We start from the raw sequence: 21,881 nt of genomic DNA on the forward strand, positions 1-21,881 counted from the left end.
CGCTCTCTGCTCAGCAGGGAGCCTGCTTCTCTCTCTCTCTCTCTCTCTCTCTCTCCTTCTGCCTGCCACTCTGCTTACTTGTGCTATTTCTCGTCAAATAAATAAATAAAATCTTAAAAAAAAAAATCCCTGACTTCTTCTCTCCTTCTCATTAAGATCTTTCCACTAGCCTATTATAATGTGATTTAGAATTTGATTTCCTTCCTGTCCACTTCCAAAATCATGTTCTCAATTCACTCTCAATGATTCTCCACCCTGACCATTCATTTTATCTTTATCATTGGATTAGAAGATATCTAAGAGCAAAGAATTTTGAGAATTTCTCTAAGCTTCCATCTCACATTTGTGAAATGAAACTAGAATACCCCGGTTCACAAGATTTTTTTTCAGAATGAAAACATTAAAACTAATTTCAGTATCAATGGGGGTTTTTGGGGTTTTTGGAGATTTCCATGAGAAAGTGCAGTTGTAGGGAGGAATAGAAGGGAAAGCAGTGGTAAGAGAAGAACCAATGGTGGTTCTTTTTCTCTACCCCTTCCTGCTCCTCTTCCTTTCTTTCCTTGGAAAGATCTTCTTGGGCCAATTCACTGAAGTATTCTAAAACATCATGTCATCTGAAGAACCTAGAAGTCACTTTTCTTTTTTTTTTTTTTAAGATTTTATTTATTTATTTGACAGACAGAGATCACAAGTAGGCAGAGAGGCAGGTAGAGAGAGAGGAGGAAGCAGGCTCCCTGCTGAGCAGAGAGCCCGATGTGGGGCTCGATCCCAGAACCCTGCGATCATGATCCGAGCTGAAGGCAGAAGCTTTAACCCACTGAGCCACCCAGGCGCCCCTAAAAGTCACTTTTCATTTAGTCCTCTGCATTTTCAATATCAAATAAAACTCTAAGCTATATCGTATTTCATAAGGATGTAATTTATTGAATGAGTACTTCATGCTCTTCTCACATATCATCTGGTTTGACTTTTAACAATAAGCGTTGTGGTAGGCATCATCCCATTTTAAAGATTAAGGAACAGAGTCTCAGTAACTTTGCCTAAAATGACAGAGCTGAGGTGAGGCAGAGCCAGTTTTGATACATGCCTAATTACAATGCTACTATGTTCTGCACCATTCTGTTTTCCAACAAAAATCTCTTTGTTTTAAATATACCCATCCATTGTCTCTTTTCCCTACAATAGATTCTACCACCTATTTTTAGTTTTCATCTTCTCACATCTGATTTTTTTCATAGTTAGTTTCCTCACCAAACCAGCTGATTCACTATGACTAGACTAATTGCCCCACTGTGTCTTAATTGCATTATTTCTGTCTGCAAAAAACACCTGTTGCTCTCCATAGCTCCTGCTTTCATGCTTCCCACATGTTAGCTTCATCTGATTCCCAAGAACACCCAGAATGCAAATCAGGTCCTACTTCTCACCATTCCTCAAAGCATACCTTTCCCTTAGCTGTCCCTTGTTGATTCCCACCTCACTTTATTTAAATTATTGCCCTTACCTGAAAGCAGATTGAGGACTTCATAAGAGCAAAGTCATGTATCATCCTACCAATATATTCCCATGTTGACTGCCATTGTGCTAGCTCTGAAGTAGGAAGTAATTACTTATCTGTAAAACCTTTACTTGGGTCCAGGTCTGGTGGTTTCTGCCACATGGTCCTGTGGACATTCATAGGTGACTAGATGTAAATGATCCGTGAACTCCTCATTCTGCTGGAATGGGTCTCCTAAGTAGAGGGCAGATTCTAAATTCTCCATATCTCGTGAGGACAAATGAGAAATTGACTTATGGCAGATTAACTGGCAGCAAATGTGGAATTAATGTTGCATCACACCAACCTCTCTAAGGGGTAATAGGAGTAGCATTTTGGGGTCAGGCATCTCCCAAGCTACAGGCTAAAAAATTTGTTTAACTCCAAAGAATAGAGAACAAGAGAAATTGTGGTATCACTTGCTTGTATATATGTATGTCTAGTAGAGGAAAGGATTATAAATAATGCCTGTATTCAGGAACACAAAATACCATTAGTCTGATTTTTCTGACTTTCCACTAACTATACAAAAAGAGGAAGCTGCAATAAACAGTTTGTGCCTACCCTAAATATATAAATATTTGTCTATCATATCTGTATGGCCATGTTTTCCAAGGGTTTTGTTTTGTTTTGTTTTCCTTTTTTAATGGATTCCTAGATGTATTCCATGGGGAAAATAAACTTAGGTAAAGTTTCCCTTCTACTATAGCAAACAAAACAAAGCAAAACAAAACACTGTAAAACACTTGCAGCCAGGACATAATTTATTTTGTCTAATCTAAAATTTTCCAAAGTAATTTGTTTATATGATCTTTAATTTGCCTAACACATAAACGGGTTCTATAGAACGAGCATTTCATCAGAAATATTTAGACAATTCTGCCTCTTCTGACAAACTTTGAATTTACTGTGTTGACTTCAAGTCCGATTTCTGAAATAAGAAATGCCAAAAGATTCTACTTCAGTGAATTGACTCAAGAAGACCTTTCCAAGGAAAGGAAAGAAGAGAAGGAGGACACAAAGGGAAAGAGGTAAAGAGAAAGACCCATCAAAGGAATCGCTTCTCGTATCCTTGCTTTCCCTTCCATTCCTCCCTACGGTTGTGCGTTCTTTCTCACAGGCGTCTCCAAAAACCCTATTGATACTAATATTAGTTTTAATATTTTCATTCTCAAAAAGATTTTGTGAACCTAGGTATTCTGGTTTCATTTTTACAAATGAGAGAACTGAAGCTTAGAAAAATTCTCAAAATTCTTTGTTCTCGGGGCGCCTAGGTGGCTCAGTGGGTTAAGGCCCTGCCTCCAGCTCAGGTCATGTTCTCAGGATCCTGGGATCGAGCTCTCTGCTCCGTGGGGAGCCTGCTTCCTCTTCTCTCTGCCTTCCTCTCTGCCTACTTGTGATCTCTATCTATGAAATAAATAAATAAATAAAAATCTTAGAAAAAAAAAAATTCTTTGTTCTCAGATATCTCCTAATCCAATGATCAAGATACTTACTCTTTGTCTATCAGTAAACAGACCTGATTTTTAGAACTAATTACTAGGCAAATAATTTCTTAACACATTACTATTGATCAATAACGATATGCATTCATTACAGATGGGACAATGATTTTTCATTTTTATTTTTTTTATTATTTTTTTTTAAAGATTAGTTTATTACTTGAGAGAGAGAGAGAACACAAGTGAGGGGAGGGACAGAGGGAAAGAGGGAGAGAGAGATTCCTCAAGCAGACTCCCTTGAGCACAGAACTCTGTCCTGGGATTCTAAGATCATGACCTGAGTTGAAATCAAGAGTCAGACACTCAACTGACTAAACCAACTAGGTGTCCTTGAATTTTCATTAAAAATGATAATGATATGTGAAAAATATGTGATTTATCTAATGACCCTTTGTCAATGTCAAAGATAAAAAACTAAACATTATATAATCATACACTATACATGATGATACTACACATTGACAGATATGCTATATCAAAGGTAAAATTTCTAATATATACTTTTGACCATTAGATAATTGCATAGGCATGGCATTATGATAGCCATATTACACTGTAAATTACATAAATCTGGTGTCTATTTTTAAGAAGTTTGCTATCTAAGAAAAGCTAACTACATATATCATACTTTTTTTTTTTTTTTTTTTAAAGATTTTATTTGACAGAGATCACAAGCAGGCGGAGAGGCAGGCAGAGAGAGAGGAGGAAGCAGGCTCTGCATGGAGCAGAGAACCCGATGTGGGGCTCGATCCCAGGACTCTTAGATCATGACCTGAGCTGAAGGCAGAGGCCTTAACCCACTGAGCCACCCAGGCACCCCTATATCATACTTTTATATTCGGCTTTCTCCCCCAAATTTGTAAATTTATGTTTAGGGAAGAGATATTGCAATTATATACCTTTTTTTTTCCCTTTTAAAAACCCAGTAATTTATAAAACTTTTGAATTATCTCGTCATTCCAAATGTCTATGAAGACTTTCCAAAATGTATCCCTTTTCTTCATTTTTTTCCCTAGCTCTCTTGTCCCTGGTGTTTTCAATCAGCCTATGAAAAATTGTGTAAGCTGCCAGGTAAAGTCTTACACATTTTCAAAACAGTAGACATTAGGGAATCATTCAGTTCCAAGTAGAGGTATCAGTAGATATCAAGTAAGACAATTAATGTTTTGCCACATATACTTTTTCATAAAAAAAAACTATAAGAAATCTTCGTATAGGAAAACAAAAACTTATGAAGTTGATAAAATATGGTCTAAACTATTCCCATTCTTATCTTACATTTGTCTCATTACAAGCTCTCCTAGTGCTTGTAAAATATAATTCTAGGTAAAAATTATTGTTCAATTTTGGGAACACATTTTTTTTCCAATAAATTCATTCCAGATAGAGGTACTTTGTAGAGAGTGGGGTTATTTTATATTTTTATCTGACTCAGGTTGTATCAATGTAGACATAGATTTTAGCAACCAAAGAAATAGCCAAATCTGATTTTAAACAGTTACAACCGATCTTTTGTGCATTATTCTTTGTGTGCCCTTTGCCTGCTGAATATGCTGGAATGCTTTATGTATAGTCTTAACTCTACATCTGTAAAAACAGAAAATGCTCACACTGATAACATAGTCTAAGATAATTGCTCTAAAGATTGCAGCATTACTTTAATATTTCTGTTAAATGTCAAAGTTAAAGTGGTTGATTTATTTCATTACACTGAAAATGATGAACATATTTCAATAGGGTTTGCAAGTTGAAACATCATACAGATGTATGTGAGTCATTTCAGAAGCTTTATTTAGATGTGTGTCACCTCTTCTATTGTAGATTTCAGCAACAGAAATATGTGATCATGAACATTTTCAAGCAAGTACTACTATGAAATATTTCTCATTGTGCAACACTATCAAATACAACTTGTCTCTATTACTTTTCAAAATTTATCACTTAATACAGATGGCTGCCATATTAGAAAACACTGAAAATGTTTTTGCATAATTTTTGTGACCTCCACAGGGTAGATTTTACATATATAGTGTAGAAGATTTTCCTATGGATTGTATCTTCACTATTTACCAATTCTGACCTTGGATAAGACAACTATTCTGAGTCTGAGTTTCGATTAATCAAGTTGAGCTAGTAATTCCTATTTGGTAGATACTGTGAAGTTTAGCAGTGTTTGTCAAAATGCCTTTTAAAGTATTAAGCACCATATTTATAGAAGTAAAGCATTTTGTTTATTCTATGAGTATGTACATGTATTTCTCCTTGTGTAGGTCTGTGTTTATACACTGTATATACTCTATACACACACAGGCACACAGAGAAAATATATGTTCTGCTAGCAGCATCAACATCATCTGGGAAGTTATAAGAAATTCAGAATTTCTGTCTCATCCCAGACTTACTAAGTCAGAATTGGCATTTTAAGGTAAACCAAGAACAATGTTAAAGTTTGGAAAGCATTGTTCCATGTAGTCTACTTACAGTCTGATCTTTCTCTCTTTCCACCAACACACACATATATATGTAGCAGCCAGAGGGCTAGGCTAAGAAGGTAGATTTATCATCATAAGTTGCTAAAAGAGAAGTCTAGGAGAGTACTTTATATTTTAACTAGAACTGACCATCAATAATAGTGGAAAGATAAAAGATATTAAGTGGCTCATTCCTGGAATAGTGTTTACTGCTGTCAATAATGAAGCAGAATGGATCATTGCATTTAAAGTTTGAATTAGATAATCTAAGACATCCTATCCAATTTTGTGATTCTACTATACATGCATACTTATATATTTATTGATATATATTCTAAACATGAATATTTAATTCCTATCTCCAATCTATATCTTTAGATCTGTTTTGCATGAGCCCACAGGTGACAGATATTTTTAATTCCAAGATTTAAAATTGCCTTCTAAAACAATCATAGTATATTTATGCGTATTTATCATATATAAATCATAGTGTGTTTATCTAATCTAGTGTTGGCTATTATGTAGCAATGCATAATTTGCATTCTAATTGCTTCCTCAGTTGCTATTTCATTATTTGCAGAAACTATTGAGGAAAATGTGAACAGCTGAGACTCATTATAATCTCTAAGCAGTCTACTAGATGTGTGGGTAACACTGTTACTCAACCAAGGGCCAAAGAACTTGACATGCCAGATTTGTCAATACAGTCAGTTACTAACACAGAGCTTTTGGTTCATGACAAAAGATCAAGGCAAATCTTCTCCAGTGCATGCTTATCCAAATATGTGTTTTTTGCTTTTGTTTTTGTTGACATACAGAAAGCTGTATATATGTAATGGATAGAGCTAGATGAGTTTGAAGAGAAATATACATGATGAAAGTCACATCACCACAGTCATTACCATAAGTATATCTATTACCTCTATGAGTTTCTTCCTATCCCCTTTTTATTACTATTCTGCGTGTGTGGTAGGAACATTCAGCTTAATAGCTGCCCTCTCAGAAAATGTTTAAGTGTAAAAAATAGCATTATTAACAATAGGCTCCATGGTGTATAGTAGGTCTCTAGGACTTACTCATTTTGCATAACTGAAATTTCATATCCTTTGACTATGTTGGAAGAGGCTATCTAAAGGATATTACTGCTGGTTAATTTGTGAGCTGTACCAGGGAGACTGGAGGCTCCTTGCCCCCTCCCCTGTTCTTGGAGTATACATTCTACTCACTGTTCCCATAGCCAGAGCTGTTTCAAGGATGCAGTCTTGAACAATGTGTTGTTGTTGCGACCATATGGACTATAGATGTGACTGAGCCCCATTTAAGACCTCTGTATAAACTTTTAAAATTCTAGTGGTTGAGTGCTAAGATCTACTATCTCGTGACTGCCCAAGGCAAGTCCCATGCATTAAGTTCCCTTGCTTATTAAAACAACCACCTAACAATCTGGAGGGGTCTGCCTCTTTCTTTAGTCTTTCCTTTTCCTCTGTGTATGGAGAATCAGTTAACAGATTTCATCCAGGGAACTCCTGAGGTTTGCAAACCAACAGGCTAATACTGCTAAGTTTCCCTTTCCCCCTGGCGCCTGACAAATGTGGTTAGCCATACATAGTGCAAGAAGATAAATCCAAGACATCATTTCATCTTCTTTGAATTTGTCAACTAAATGAACGAAGATGCTGCATGTTATTATTTAGGGAAAGCATGTTATTTGGTCAATTTACTCTTTACAACATACATTTTAGCAGTGATGTTATACTGTCATCATATGGGTTTAATACCTTGGTTTATCATGTTATTAATGTGTTGTTTTTTCCAAACTTAAAGATGTTTATATGTTTTCCTTTCTCCCCAGCTGCAATGCCTCTTAGATCCATTTTGGAAGGTGATTTTTATACACTAATGATAGAAAGGTCCATGATACATGGACTCTCACTACTGATCATTAAGTGAAAAAATTCAAAACTTGTTTCCAATTTGGGAATTGATGTATCTTCAGATGACCATATTGAAATATTGATCAAATTAGAAATAGCCTCAACCCTTGGAAAGGCAAGAAGGTCATCCTTGCATTTTTATTCTCAATGAAATTTTGTCGTGGTTTTGGCAGCCTTTTATTTAAAAATGGAAAGAAGCCAATAACATTTAACTATGCTATGTGACATGTTAGCAATTTTTTAAAAACCTATAAAATGTATTTAATTATTCTATGAAAATGCTCACTTTGTCAAGATTTTTCTTCCATGCAGACCTGTATATGTAAACAGAATTTTAATCGAAGATTTACAAAGGTGCACTATATGATATATTTAATTTCTACTTCAACTATTCTGACATTTCTTTTTAAATCATTATTTTGTATCTGATCTATCGTATCTTTATTTATGCATTTACCATTTCATAAGAATTATAAAATGTAAAGTTTTAGATCCCATCAGCTCTCAGCCACTGCTACACAAGAATTTGGAAGAAAAAGAAAAAAAAAAGAAATTATCACATCTCTGTAGTCATTTGAGGAGAACACTATTTAAATTTGTTCTTAACATAGGGCTGAAATTAATCTTGATTTCCTGTCAAATGTACAGGGATTTTACAATATAGTTCATAATAGTGTTTAACTCCTCTAGGGTATGAGTTAAGATAAACAAGTCACTGACAGTGTTTATCTATAAATATAGCAGATGGTGTGGGACTGAGGTTGGTTATTAACTCTGCCGACTTTAATTTCATGGTTATAAAACACTGTAAACCTCACTGTTTATAAAAGGCAGGGAAGAATCTCCAATGGGCTTCAGTAGCCAAGAAACCCTCTGTAACATTAATCTCTCTAACTGATACTCGGTATCCTCCTAGGGTGCAATATTTAAGATTGTGGAGTGATTGCTAGACACATTAAAATTTTCACTGGGATCATTAGCTAACATTTCTGTCATTGATCTATTATAACTTTGTTAATGAGTTCCATGTGAGTGAAATTTAGTGAATGAGACGATTCTTTCTAAACTTTGGTAGGTGAATGTTTAACAATTACCTTAGGCAGATATATTTAAGAGGCAGCCTAATTTGTCAGAATAGTAACCTTTTTTCTTATGTAAAGATGAATCATGGTACCTAACTAGACCAAATGTACTTAGGGATAGAATTTCATAAGGAAATACTATAGCATCATTCAAATAATTAGCCAATGTGCATTATACATCTATATGTAAGCCATGTATCTGCCTCAAAATGCCATAGAATTTTAAATTTAAAAAAATTAAAACATTGCAAAATGCCATAGAATTTTTTTAAAAACAAAACTATCCTTCATATTCTGAAGTGATTTGAATATAAAATTTTAATATAATTTCACCAAATCTGTAAGATCAACTTGATTAAAATTAATTCTTCCCCAAAAAAGGAACCACTAGTATAAAAATGATATTATTTAAAATAGCTTAGTTTTCCCATTCCAACTTTATAGTGAATAACAAAATGTATTTTGTGACCACAAAATTAAAAAAAAAAAATTCACGCACTCTACCTCTATTACTTTTGCTTTTAGAAGAGATTGATTTTTCAGTTCCTAAGAAAGTCAGACTTCTATAAATATATGATAACCCAATATGTAAGTCTAGAAATTTAAAAAAATCTTAAACTAAAACATCTTCACTGTATTAGAGTTCAGACTCCTTGAAAATGGGTTTTCTAATAACAAAATCTTCCCTTTTCTACCTCTTATGTTGGCTCCTTCTCTTGGACCCATACTGAGAGCTTTGTTATGATCTGAAGTCTGTCTCCTCTGCTTTCCGCTGATTATTCCTAACTTAGACCTCAAATCTTGGCTTCCAAGCAGCTGGCTTGTGTACAGCAGCAACTCTTGGTAAGGAAAGGACTAGATGGGACTATTGGTAATATGTCTTTCCATCTCCCTTCCTACTCAGAGCCTCTTGTCACTAATTGTCATCAGATGTGGATTCCACTATTTGATGCACTCATTTCTACAAACAATAGTCTACTCGGACTTTCAGGTCTCTAAGGACACGAAACAGAGAGGACTGCCAGTCTCTCAAGGGGAAATTTTATCTTATCTCCCCCGCCCTTTTTTTAAATATTCAAATCCTACCTGAATCTTCATCATCAAAGAAATTGGTTATTGGGCTATTGGTATATTTAACATTCAAATCTGTGTTGAACTGAATCGAAACTAGGGGTGAGTTCACTTCAAAGTTATCAATGAATGTCACTAAAAATGAATCCGTTAATTAGTTTTAAGGATCCCATCTTTTTGTCTTGTGAGTTGTGAAGTGAGATAGAAATGTGTTTAGCAAAATGTTGCCACAAAGACTAGGGCCATAGAGTGACTTTTCCATAAAAGTGACCCTTTTTGTGACCCTTTCCCATAAGTGTGACAAAAGCTAGTTGACAACAATAGACAGGGAAGGGATTTACAAGAGACAGAGTAGGGAAATACGGAAAGTTGGATGTTGAAGTCTGAGGGTGAACAGAATGATTGTTTTAGGGACTTGATAAGAATTTTTAAATACAGGGGTGCCTGGGTGGCTCAGTCATTTAAACATCTGCCTTCAGCTCAGGTCATGACCTCAGGGTCCTGGGATGGAGCCCCACCTTGGCTCTCTGCTCAGTGGGAAGTCTGATTCTCCCTCTCATTCTCCCTCTGTGCTCTCCCTCTCTTTATCTTTCTCAAATAAGTAAATAAATAAGGTTTTTTTTCTTTTTTTAAGATTCATAAATACAAAGTATTTTAGGGAAATGAAATATACTTAAAAGCACATTGGAATAATCACACCTGTAAAACAAACAGGAAACTTTTTAATATTACAATGGATAGCTTCAAGTTGCTGATTTTTACCCCTGGTCTATATATAAGGTACAGTGAACTGTCGTAAAGTATAATGTACTTCCCTAATCATGGTTTTGGGAAAAAAAAAAAAAGAAAACTAGCAATCTCTGTAAAGAAATTATCTTATTAAAAGGTGGAAAAAAAAACCTGTTAAAATGTAAGGAACGTGCTCCTGCTTTCATCCTCACCTATCAGATTTTATTAAGAGCATCAGAAATAAACTGCTACCTTGTAATATAATATAAAACAAATTACAACCCTTAGAAAAAAGTTATGTATGACTTTTAAATACTCTAATCTAATTTTCATTATTTTCTTTCAGATTATCTGAATCTGTCTAATGCCAAAGGCATGGCATTGCATAAAAGAAAGCCTGCAAAGGAGATAACTCTGAGTGGATTTCATTCCCCTTTTAATGGTCAGTTAAAAATCCATCCTCTATTTTTATTATTTATTCTCTCTCAAAAATTCAGTAATTGTTTTTTTTTTAATCTTTCATTTCTAGGAGAAGTAATCTATGCTGTCATGTGCATGATGGTCACCTGTGGAATCCTTCTCTTGGTTATGCTCAAGCTGAGGTAACTGGATACAACTCAGAAGGGAAGGGCTGGAACAGAATCGGCCTGGTTACAGCACATTTCACAATGGCAGACCCTACAAAGGGCCTGAGAATGAAAGCTTCTCCGTTAAGACATACTAAATCATTTTTTAATGTGGGATAGGTCCATGGAAACATTACTGTAAGTCTTCAGATGCAAGAGAAATGTGATCAGGGAGATTTTTTTTTTCTTTAATGTTGCATTTTAACAGCACATGTGCATAGTTCCCCCCAATTAAACTGTTATCAATCTTTCCCCTGGTTTTCCTACAAATTCCAAGTTGAACTTTGCTGCATTCCTCATTCAAATCATTTGCAATCATCAGCTTACCTAACCGAGCTGTTGTGGACTTTGTACGGTTTATATTTATCTGAAGATTTCCTCTTCAGTTTCTTATATGCTAACAAACTGTATTCATGTATTAATATACAGTTATTAAAAGAAGCATTTAATGAGACTTCACAGGGTACCCTTAGAAACACTTATTACTATTTCCTCACATTAATTCACTCTTTCCAAATCTTTTTCCTTGGCTGTCCTCATTGCTGGAATGCGGTAATGCTCCAGCAAACATGTGGGACTTACATTGGAGATTTATCAATGTCTATATTTCTATATGTCCAGGATCTAAAATTTTCCCACTTATTTAATATTGACCAATAGACATAAAAGGGTGTATATTTGCTTACCTTTCATTTAAAAAAAAAATCTTCATATTTATAAATCAGTGATGTTCATTTTCTTTTTTCTTTTTTTTTTAGATTTTTATTTATTTGACAGAAAGAGAGAGTACAAACACGGGGAGCAACAGAGGCAGAGGGAGAAGCAGACTCCCCACTGAGCAGGGAGCCTGATGTGGGACTTGATCTCAGGACACTGAGATCATGACCTGAGCTGAAGGCAGCCGCTTAACCAACTGAGTCACCCAGAAGCCCCTGATGTTTGTTTTCTTGTTCATTATACACGAGTGTGTATTTGTGTCTCATTTGAGTATCGTGCAATGAAGAAATATATGTGTTTCCATATATACATTTATATCATGTATAGGCACACACACACAGAATATATTTATCAGTAAGATGAAGTCTAGAGAAGAGCAATGGCAATAGACCTTTCTCTTATGGCAATCACAGAGAACTCAGTACACTACTCAATGCTTGTATACTGATGGCCCCTCCAGAAATCTCTCACTTTAAGACCTTGACAAGCAGGCAGATAAAATGAAATACTTACGTGGGGAGGTATATGGCAATACCAACAGGTCAGGCCCTTGATGAGTTTACACCCTGCCTAAATATATTCCAATTAATTTTTTAAATGCAGTATCTACTTATCTACTCATTGGATCCCAACCCATGGAACATTTCATTTGGTGCTCACCAACACAAGTACCCAAACTGCTTTTCTCCAAGGCCTTAAAATGGTATGTGTATGAGATGTTCCTTGGGTCCCAAGATACAGTTTAAAGGCTAAATAGCTCTAGTTTCTAAGGGGGTTAGTAGCATTGGAATTTATTAAACTTGACTTCGTCTGGTTTAAAATACTTGAGAGCACTATCAGTTACTAGACCTGCCTACCTATTCCATTATAGACATATCATTTCAGAGAGACACAGAGGGTTTTCTTGTTTAGCCAAAATTTTATTTTAATGGTTCTGAATCTTTATTTCTTAGACACACATAATGTATAAAGTTTATATCTACCACATTGCGTTTTTACAGATTACTGTTGTACGGCAGATAAGTAAGGTGTTGTCTTTCAAAATCCCCTGTGTAAGTTCACCTTCTTTCTCATCTGCCTATCCCTTTACTGGATGACAGTGTGGGTGTTTTCGACAAAAATCTTGAATTTACTCTAATGTGTATTTTAAGGCAAATCATTCCTACTATTAAGTACACCACATGTAGTTACAAATTATTTTCCATACAATTTAAAATAATCTTTACCCATAATCTGAAAGATCCAGAAAGAAAATGATCTAGGGTTAAGTAAATGACAAAATTACAAGCCATCATGGAAAGGACAAAATAAACAAAATCATCAGTAACAACAAAACCCATGTTACACTAGGGATGACCAGCACCTTTTAATGAAAGAAGGCTGGTTGCCACTTCAGGCATTGGGAATACCTTTCTGCAACACAAATTAACATTTTTACATTTGTTTCGTGTTATGTGAAATTAAAACAACCCTGAATCTTTGGAGGAATTTGTAGAGAAGCCAATAATTTAAAACTTAAATATTGAGGCACCAGGACACCTGGGTAGCTCAGTCAGTTAAGCATCTGTGCTTGATTTCGGCTTAGGTCATGATCTCAGGTCCTTGAGATCAAGCCCCACTTGGGTTCTTTGCTTAGTGGGGAGTCTGTTTCTCTCCTTCACCCTCCCCTTTTGCCCTCACCCCTTCTCTTTCTAAAATAAATAAATTAAATTAATAATGAATAAATTTTAAATATGAAGTAAGTCTTAAATAACTTAAAACTTAAATGTAATTTAAAAGACTCTTAAAATAATGATTCCTTGGAAATCATAGTTAAATGCATACTTCTTAGAAAGATTATAGAATATTTGACTACTGAGACTTTACATTCAGGAGCTTGATTGTATTTTTCTCTCCAGGGATAAAATCCATCCAGAAATATAAGCACATAGAAGCTCATTTGTAAAATCATTAAAATGGCATGTTGTTAACTTTAACTTTTACTTTTATATAGAACTTCCAGGATATCAAGTCAAACAAGAGATCATTCACCAATCCAAATACCTGGAGGACTGATTCTTTAAGAGTCACGGATCATTAACAACCACTTTCTTTACAGGAAGTCCTTGTAGTCAGTCAACAGAATACCCCAGCTGTCATCAATAAAGAAAATGTGAAGACGGATTCAATGATATTAGATCGTTAAGGATAATAATGTAAGAAATAGTAATAATGGCATGATGTTAGTTTTTTTTTTTAAGAAAGTATTCAAGTAAAAAGTATGGTGGTAACTTTTATGACACTGGTAGAAAATTAAAGTCTTCCTTGAAGGCAAAATATGTTACCCCAAGTTACAGTCTGCATGATTTATTTCATAATAAATTTGAATCTATATAATAGTAATTAGTTACATCAAAATATGATATATTATGGTTAGCAGGGTTTATTTTTCCTGATCAATCTCATAAGTTCCCATTGACTTGCCAAAAGGAAAATGCTAATGGAGATATCCAGTATAATTTGTTATTTGTGTACTCTTATCCATTTTCAAATCATTAGCTACATCATTATCATTGATTTTAAGTTCCTACATATATTTGTCTAGATGATTGGTCTTAAATATCAGAAATGAGATCTTTAGTTTTTGTAACTTAAATACTGTTGAATTTCACTTCTTTAACTTGATGTCTTTACTTCATACCTATAAAAATGTAGAGTAACACATTGCCTGAAAAACTCAATGTGCATTTCAATAATGACATACTCATGAGTTTAATTTTTTCTGTGCTAATCACTATGAATTTCTGCAATAATAAACTAATACTCTAATTATTATAGTCTGTATTGTTTCCATATGTTACTTTTGGCCTGATTTGACACCAAAGTACAACTGTGATTTAGAAAATCATGAAAAAGATGTTTGTTAGTTTAGTTTTTGATACATATGTGCTTTTCACCTGTCTGCAATCATATTAGTATCACTGCCTAGAATACATATGAGGTTTTATTATCTATAGTGAGTGGCACAGGAACACAAATATTCAATAAACTGAGCATACTAATAAATAGTGATATATTTACATTTAAAGGTCAAATATTTTCTGTTTGGTCTCATATCGATTGCTGTTTACCATGTTTCAGATTAAATCACTATATTAAATTAAATTTGAAGTTACCATTTGACTACATTTACTGAAAAACCCATCTTTCAAAACAGGGAAGAATGATTTGGGAAGTCAGAAAGCTCTCTCAAGAAGTTCTATATATTCCAGTGTCTGTTAGCTCCCTAAATTATATGAAGAGAATGTAAGCATTTCTATCTCCAAATCCCTGCTATATAATATGATCTTGCTAATGTCCAGGAAAAACAGACTGTCTCTGGAAAACTGAGGAAAGAAGTCAAGTTGCTTTTAGAAATATGTCCGTGTTGAGCAGGGAGGGGAAGGACAGAGTGGGAAACAGAGAGCCCTTTAAAAACAGAATCTTACCTTTTAGGCCAGCAAGAATGAATAGGTCTTTTTGGGCAGCATTTAGAGAACTTTAAATAATCAGCTGTCCCTGGATAGGGAGTCTAAATTGAGAAAATATGGGATATAAAACCGACAAACACCAGGACTGAGACACAAAAGGTTCTTAACTATGTAGCTAAGGGGTCAAGATCCCATAAATGTAGCTTTCAGGCCCCTTCAGAACATGGTCGCCCCACCCCCATCTTTCACTCTTCCTCATCCCGGCCTCTAGAAAGCCTTTCCTCACGGCCTGGTCCTGCTCTAGAGTTAGGAACTCCTGCTCAGTGCTCCACCCATCTTGGACTACTCTACCTTATTATGATTTATTTTTCATTATTGTTTTCCATAGTAAATTGTAAATGTTCTAATTGAATCTCTTGATTCATCTCAAATTTCCCTTCCTTTATACATGGTCAATAAAAAAAAAGCTGTTTAATGAATGAATTTCCTCATTCGGAAAGTGATAAAGTATCATTAAATAATTCTAAACAGGGGAGTGACTTCCAATTTATGAATGAGAAGATGCATGTTGGCAGAAATGTAAATGGTGGACTGAAGAGGGCTAACATTAATGTCACAGAGTCTACTAAAAATGCACTGTAATGTGGAGCCAATAGATACTGAGGTTTTGCATTAATTCATGTGTTCAACATATATTTACTGAATATATACTATGTACCAGCCACTCTACTAGGCACTGGAGACAAGAGTTCTGAACACTGGAGACAGAGTTCCAAATTTCTCTTGGAAATTTGGAGTACATACAAGTAAAGACAGTAATTTGTGAAAGTGATAGATGCTACTAAGAAATGATAGGTTGGAGATTAAGAGTGATGTAAAGTAACAGTGACAGGAGAGAAAAGCATGGACATAAATATTTCATAAATAAAATGGTAGGGATTTGATATTAGATATTTGCAGAGAACAACATCATGAAGATCATGGCAGGAACAGAGATTAAGAGTAGATAAACTATGGTGCTAACTAGAAAACTGGCTCAGAGGAGAGGAGGAACTTGGAATGGGAAAAGACTGTCTGCCATTTAGCTTCAGATCTGTTACCAGTTTTCTCTGCTTTGTATACACTCCAGGAGGCTGACCTGTATGAATATAGGTTCTCTTGTCCTCTGGCTTCCAGTTGGGTTTAGGCAATAGTGAAAAGATGGGGGGACATATTCCTCTGGATCCCTCCATGAGGGCCCAACTTGGGCTAGCTGAAAAAGCCACACTGATAGAAACAGTGATACTCTGTATCACTGTATCACAACAGAGTATCACTGTTTCTATCAGTGTGGCTTTTTCTACATGAATCTCTACTTCTGAATTCCAGAAACATTTCCCTTTCCCTTCAGGACTAGCAGTATTAATGACTCAGCTAATACTATTCTTGAGTTCCTGAGTTACTGGTTTACTCCTTATGGTTTTCCAACAACTACCTACACCTGTATAAAGACTCCCTAAATCAAACTCTTATAGTCATCGAGTTTTAGATAACTTGGAGTTTATACTAATTTGAGTATACTATTTGTTTCCTTTTGAGTCCCAGACTAATGCCCTTAGTAATTATTTCAGGTTTGGACTATTCACTGGAACACCAGTGGGATATCCATGTGGAGTTTTCTAGTGGCCAACCAGAAAAATATGGTTATGGCATTGCTGAGGGGGATCTAAACTAGATCTACTGAATTTGGAACTTTACAAGATTTTCCTTATCTCTCCCTCCCTAACAGGAGAAAGCAAGTTTACCACCAGAGGTTGTTGGTGATTTCTGGGGGGAAAAAAAAAAAAAATTGTGAAAATGGTTTCTAGATGACAGACTTCTCAGAATAATTCGAACATTGATGAAATTCCCTCCAGAGGAGCACCTGTATGGCTCAGTCAGTTAAGCATTTACGTAAGGCTCAGGTCATAATCACAGGGCCCTGAGGTCTGACTTCCAGCTTAGCAGGGCATCTGCTTCTTGCTCTGCTTCTCTCGCACCCCAGCTTGTGCTCCCTCTCATGCTCTCTCTCTTTCTCAAATAAATAAGTAAAATCTTTACTAAAAAAAAAAAAGGAAAGAAAGAAAGAAATTCCCTCAGTTATAAGGTTTTGTTCCTCTAGCTTCATCTACATATTTACCTACAGCCACTTTTTCTCCCTAGAACTGTTTGCATAAAACCCCACAGACCCCACAGGTGTTCCTTGGCAGGAGTCAGGAGAGTGGTATCAGCTGAGATTCAGCAAGATGAATCAGAAAGGCTTCTTGGGAAGGAATTTAAGGCAGAAGGAAAACAAGGACTTTGTTGTTACTCTAAAGGCAGGGCTCCCAACTAGTCTTACTTTTGAATTCCCTGTGGGCCTTCTGAGAACATATTTTTGGGACTTACCGAAACCTGCATCCCTTTTGTTGCCCTGTACAGTGAAATGAAGATGAACAACTTAAAGAGTAAGTGAAAGATTTCTTTTTTTACTTTTTTGAGGGAACTGGAGGAATGCTGAGTGAAATTAGTCAAGCAGAGAGAGTCAATTATACGGTTTCACTTACTTGTGGCGCATACGGAATAACATGGAGGACATTAGGAGAAGGCAAGGGGAAGTGAAGAGGGGGAAATCCGAGGGGGAAATGAACCGTAAGAGACTGTGAAATCTGTGAAACTGAGGGTTTTGGCAGGGGCGGGGCGGGGTGGGGTTGGTGTTGGGAGAGCCTGGTGGTTGGTATTAAGAGGATATGGTGCACTGGATATGGTGCATAAACAATGAATCTTGGAACACTGAAAAAATTTAAATTAAAAAAAAAACCACACATCAAATTTGAGAGTTCTACAACCAAAGAAATAAAATCTAAGGAATTGTTCGTCAAAATGATGGCATTACTGCTTTAAAGGCATGCCACATTAGCGTGTGTATTTGGTGCATCCCCACTGATGTTTTTCCATGGGCTTGCTCGTCTATTCTTTCACACATTGCTCCTCAAAACTTTAAGAGGAGTATCAGGCTGCAATCACTCACTACACTCTGGTATCTCAAGTTGTTCTCTCCATACTGCTTTGAGACTTGAGTGTCCATTCAGATCACAGTGGTTACATCCAGAAACTTTTTCTGGGAATGGGTGTTTCCAAAACTTTTCTGCATAGTGAAGGCAGTTTCAATAACTGTATCTTCTTTAATGAGGGATTTATCACACAGGTAGCTGTTATCGTGATTGTACAAAGAGAAGAAAACTAGGCCTTTAAACAGTGATTTAGTCAGATATAATTTTAGATAAAGCCATAAAACTTCATAGAACTAGAATTTCTCCATCTACTGCATATAAGTATGTTAATCTGTCTATTAATATGTCTATGAAATATGTAATTACTCATTTTGAGTGTAATGGACTATTGGATATCTGCGTATAAGTTGAATTTGTACTAGAGAGAACTGTGACAAGGTAAAATATTTTCTGAATCTTTTATGCTTAGGTAAAAATACAACTACAAACATAAAACAGCCATCTTTCAAGTAAAAATCTTCATTTGCAAGCCCAGAGTTTGCTTCGGTTCTATGTTTACTAATTAAGGAGTTAATTTTTATTTTAATATCATATGTGTGTGCTCATGAAGTTATTTTCTGTTTTCTTAAGAATATTGATTTCCTTTATGCGGTGGTTTAAAATTTTTAACATATATATTACTGTTTTATTTCCTCTGGATAGAAGTTCTTAAAAAAGGCTTAAGGAAGACATATTTCCATGATTATTAAAAACCTACTAATTTACATAAAATAATACTAGAAAAAAGAATATGTATTTAAGGTGGCTAAATAAATACTTTGAGACTTTACTAAAATATCATGTTGCATAACTGTTCTTGCAGAAATACTTTTATAAGGTGAGTTTTTACTGAATGCTTACATTTATTATACTCCTTTAATATTTTGCAATAAGTGTAACTGCTGCTCTTCTGCCTGAAAATCCTAATTTAGTGAATCGCTAAAAGTAATGAGCCTCCTAAGAAGAGCAGATGGTATTATTAGGGCAATGTAAACATAAGAAAAGAAGTAGCCATAAATACAAAAGTGGAATAAGTCCTTTAGAAAATATTCACAAACATTAAATATCTATGATGGACAAGTAATTTAATTTTGATGTTAGCAGAAATAGAAGTCCCTGAGATCTGGAGCAGATGTTACTGACTTGGTAGACACAAAAGCCCAGTTACCGTAGAGGAAAGAGAGATAGGTGAGAAAATGTAAACCATGAATATAGGCAAATGTTAGAGTTTTGCTTCTATGGACAGCATTGCACATGGGATGTGTCTGGAGTTTCTGTGAATGTGAGATCTGATAACTGATAACTGAGGGGAAAAGATGGAAGAGAGATTGTGAAATGGTTATTTTGGGGAATGCGTTAAGTATACTTATTAGGGAAGTATTGTAGCAGCAACATTTCTAAGCTTATCTTTGTTCAAATTCTTGTTGGCTCCTTGTTCTGTGATTTGGGACAAAGTACTTAGATTCTGAGCTTTGGTTCTCTCAACTTTGAAATAAGATTAATAGCATTTACATTAAGCTTTTGAGAGAAATAAATTTTTAATGTCTTTTTTAAGTCCACTGTAACTGTTTTGCATATGGTAAGAAGTGTATGTGGGCTTTCTATGTAATTATTCGAATCATCAGGCATGATATTTGTGCTCGTAAAATACATATGTCAAAGTTGTGTTTTTTTTGGTTGGTTGATTTTTGTTCCGTTTTATTTTTGCCATCAACTAACCAGATGTAAAAAGCTGAATTTTGACATAGTTGAATTTTTGAAGATAAGTTCAATGGAGGGAAGAAGAGGGAGAGGGATTGATTTAAAAACTAGTTGAGTCATTTTGGCAATGATTAGAAAGATGGTAAATGGGTCACAGACAGGGTCAAAGCTTTGTGGTCTCAGTGGAGATCAGGGATTGTTGGGTGAGAATTCCGGTACAAGAGAGGTAGAAAAATGGGACCTGAATCAATTGTACAGTTATAGTTAGTAGGACCATGAGCGTGCTAGACTGATTTGAAGAGGACATTGAGGAAAAGGTATTACAGATGAGACTAGTAAGGAATAAGGGTCAGGTGTTTGGTAGTTAACAGATGACTGAAAGGATACTGATATCACCAAGGAATAGCAGTAGAGGGGAAAACAAAGAAAACCAAAACTGGCGAGCCAGGCAGCAGGATTTTCATGAGTGAGAGGGAATTAAGAGAATAGTAAATGATCCCCCACACCCCCACCCCAACCCCGCAAAAAATCAGTATGGTACCTAAAAGAATCACATAATGGGTAACTAAATTTGATGATATTCTCTTCAAAGATATGGGATGTTTTGAAGCAGCAACAGGGAAAAACATCTTGGAGCAGAAAGGGATTGAAGAAGAGTGTAAAACCCAACCTCTGGGTCCAGAAATAAGTGAGTTATGGCAGGAAACTGCCTAAAATAGGAAGGATAGAGTTCACAATCGTTAGTCGCATTGGCCCTATGTTATGGTTCCGAAACTCAGTCCTCCTCATGGAAGGTTTGTTAAACACAGCTTTCTGGGCCCCATCTCTGAGTCTCTGTTTATTTGGGGTGATCTGAGAATTTGCATTCTAGCACGTTCCCAGGTGATGCTGCCATTGCGGGTCTAGAGGTTATGCTTTGAGAACAATTGACCTAGTGGCTCTCAACCCTGTATACTCCTCACTTGGGAAATTTTAGACTTAATAAATGCGCAAGACTCTTCCTCCTGGATTTAACTGATGTGACATAGTCCAGCGCATTAGCACAACTCTTCTGTGAAGATTCTAATATCCACCCCATGAGATAGAATTGAATGAGAGCAAAGAGAAAGTAACATGAAGAGGTTAAGGATACAAGATAAGTTGGTTGATGACCAATTGTGAATTCCTAACGCCCAGTGCAAGGATATGGAAGGCCAGGAAGTAATAAAAGATGGGATTCTACTAGGAAATAAGCAGACTGAAGGAACAAGCAAGCACAAAATGGATGGTCTGGACATCTGGGCCTTACATAGTACATGAGATGGCCCTGGGTTTTCCTGGAAATCACCTAGCACAAAGAGAATGAAGAGTATTTAGTGATGTCATGCAGGCTTGAAATGTGGTCATCAGCAAAACTCAGGGTGATTATTCTTGCTCCTAGCTTGGGAGATTGTTAGATATAAAATGTTTTCTCTAAGTGTTGAGAAAAGTAATCAAACAACAGGAGGAATAAGCAGTGTCCCAGCCCCTGAAAACTGTGACCTTGTGTGTGTTGAGCAATTACTTGCCTGTTTATTATTTTTAGCACTAAGAGAAAATCAAGAAAATGGAGAAATGGTGATCTGATTCCCTGCTGTCCTATTGTTAGATAAAATGAATTTGTTCACTTGAAAACAGGCAATTGAAAGACAAAGTATTTATATGCTTGCTTCACTAAGCATTTCTAAAATCTGTAACTACAGAGGCGCCTGGGTGGCTCAGTGGATTAAAGCCTCTGCCGTTGGCTCCAGTCATGATCTCCGGGTTCTGGGATAGAACCCACATGGGGCTCTCTGCTCAGCGGGGAGTCTGCTTCCCCTCTCTCTGTCTCTGCCTGCCTCTATGCCTACTTGTGATCTGTCAAATAAATAAAATCTTTAAAAAATAATAAAATATGTAACTACAGAGGAAAACTTGTTCTTCTGATCTGATGATAAGTACTTCTGTACATAAGAAATGTTAAAGTTTTAGTTAAAATAGAAACTTCTGTCTTT

At 35.7% G+C, this 21,881-nt stretch overlaps 1 protein-coding gene across 1 annotated transcript in view; it reads left to right on the top strand.

Annotated features, from left to right (window-relative positions):
- Window positions 1-13,869, top strand: part of GFRAL (GDNF family receptor alpha like) — a 54,749-nt gene extending 40,880 nt beyond the window's left edge. The window contains 3 exon segments of the mRNA XM_032338363.1: window positions 10,673-10,768; window positions 10,856-10,928; window positions 13,663-13,869. Of these exon segments, the coding sequence (XP_032194254.1) occupies window positions 10,673-10,768; window positions 10,856-10,928; window positions 13,663-13,732 (239 nt within the window). The 3' untranslated portion in view covers window positions 13,733-13,869.
- Window positions 13,870-21,881: the final 8,012 nt, after the last annotated feature.

Source organism: Mustela erminea, chromosome 4 (assembly GCF_009829155.1).
Source record: "Mustela erminea isolate mMusErm1 chromosome 4, mMusErm1.Pri, whole genome shotgun sequence".
Taxonomy (NCBI): domain Eukaryota; kingdom Metazoa; phylum Chordata; class Mammalia; order Carnivora; family Mustelidae; genus Mustela; species Mustela erminea.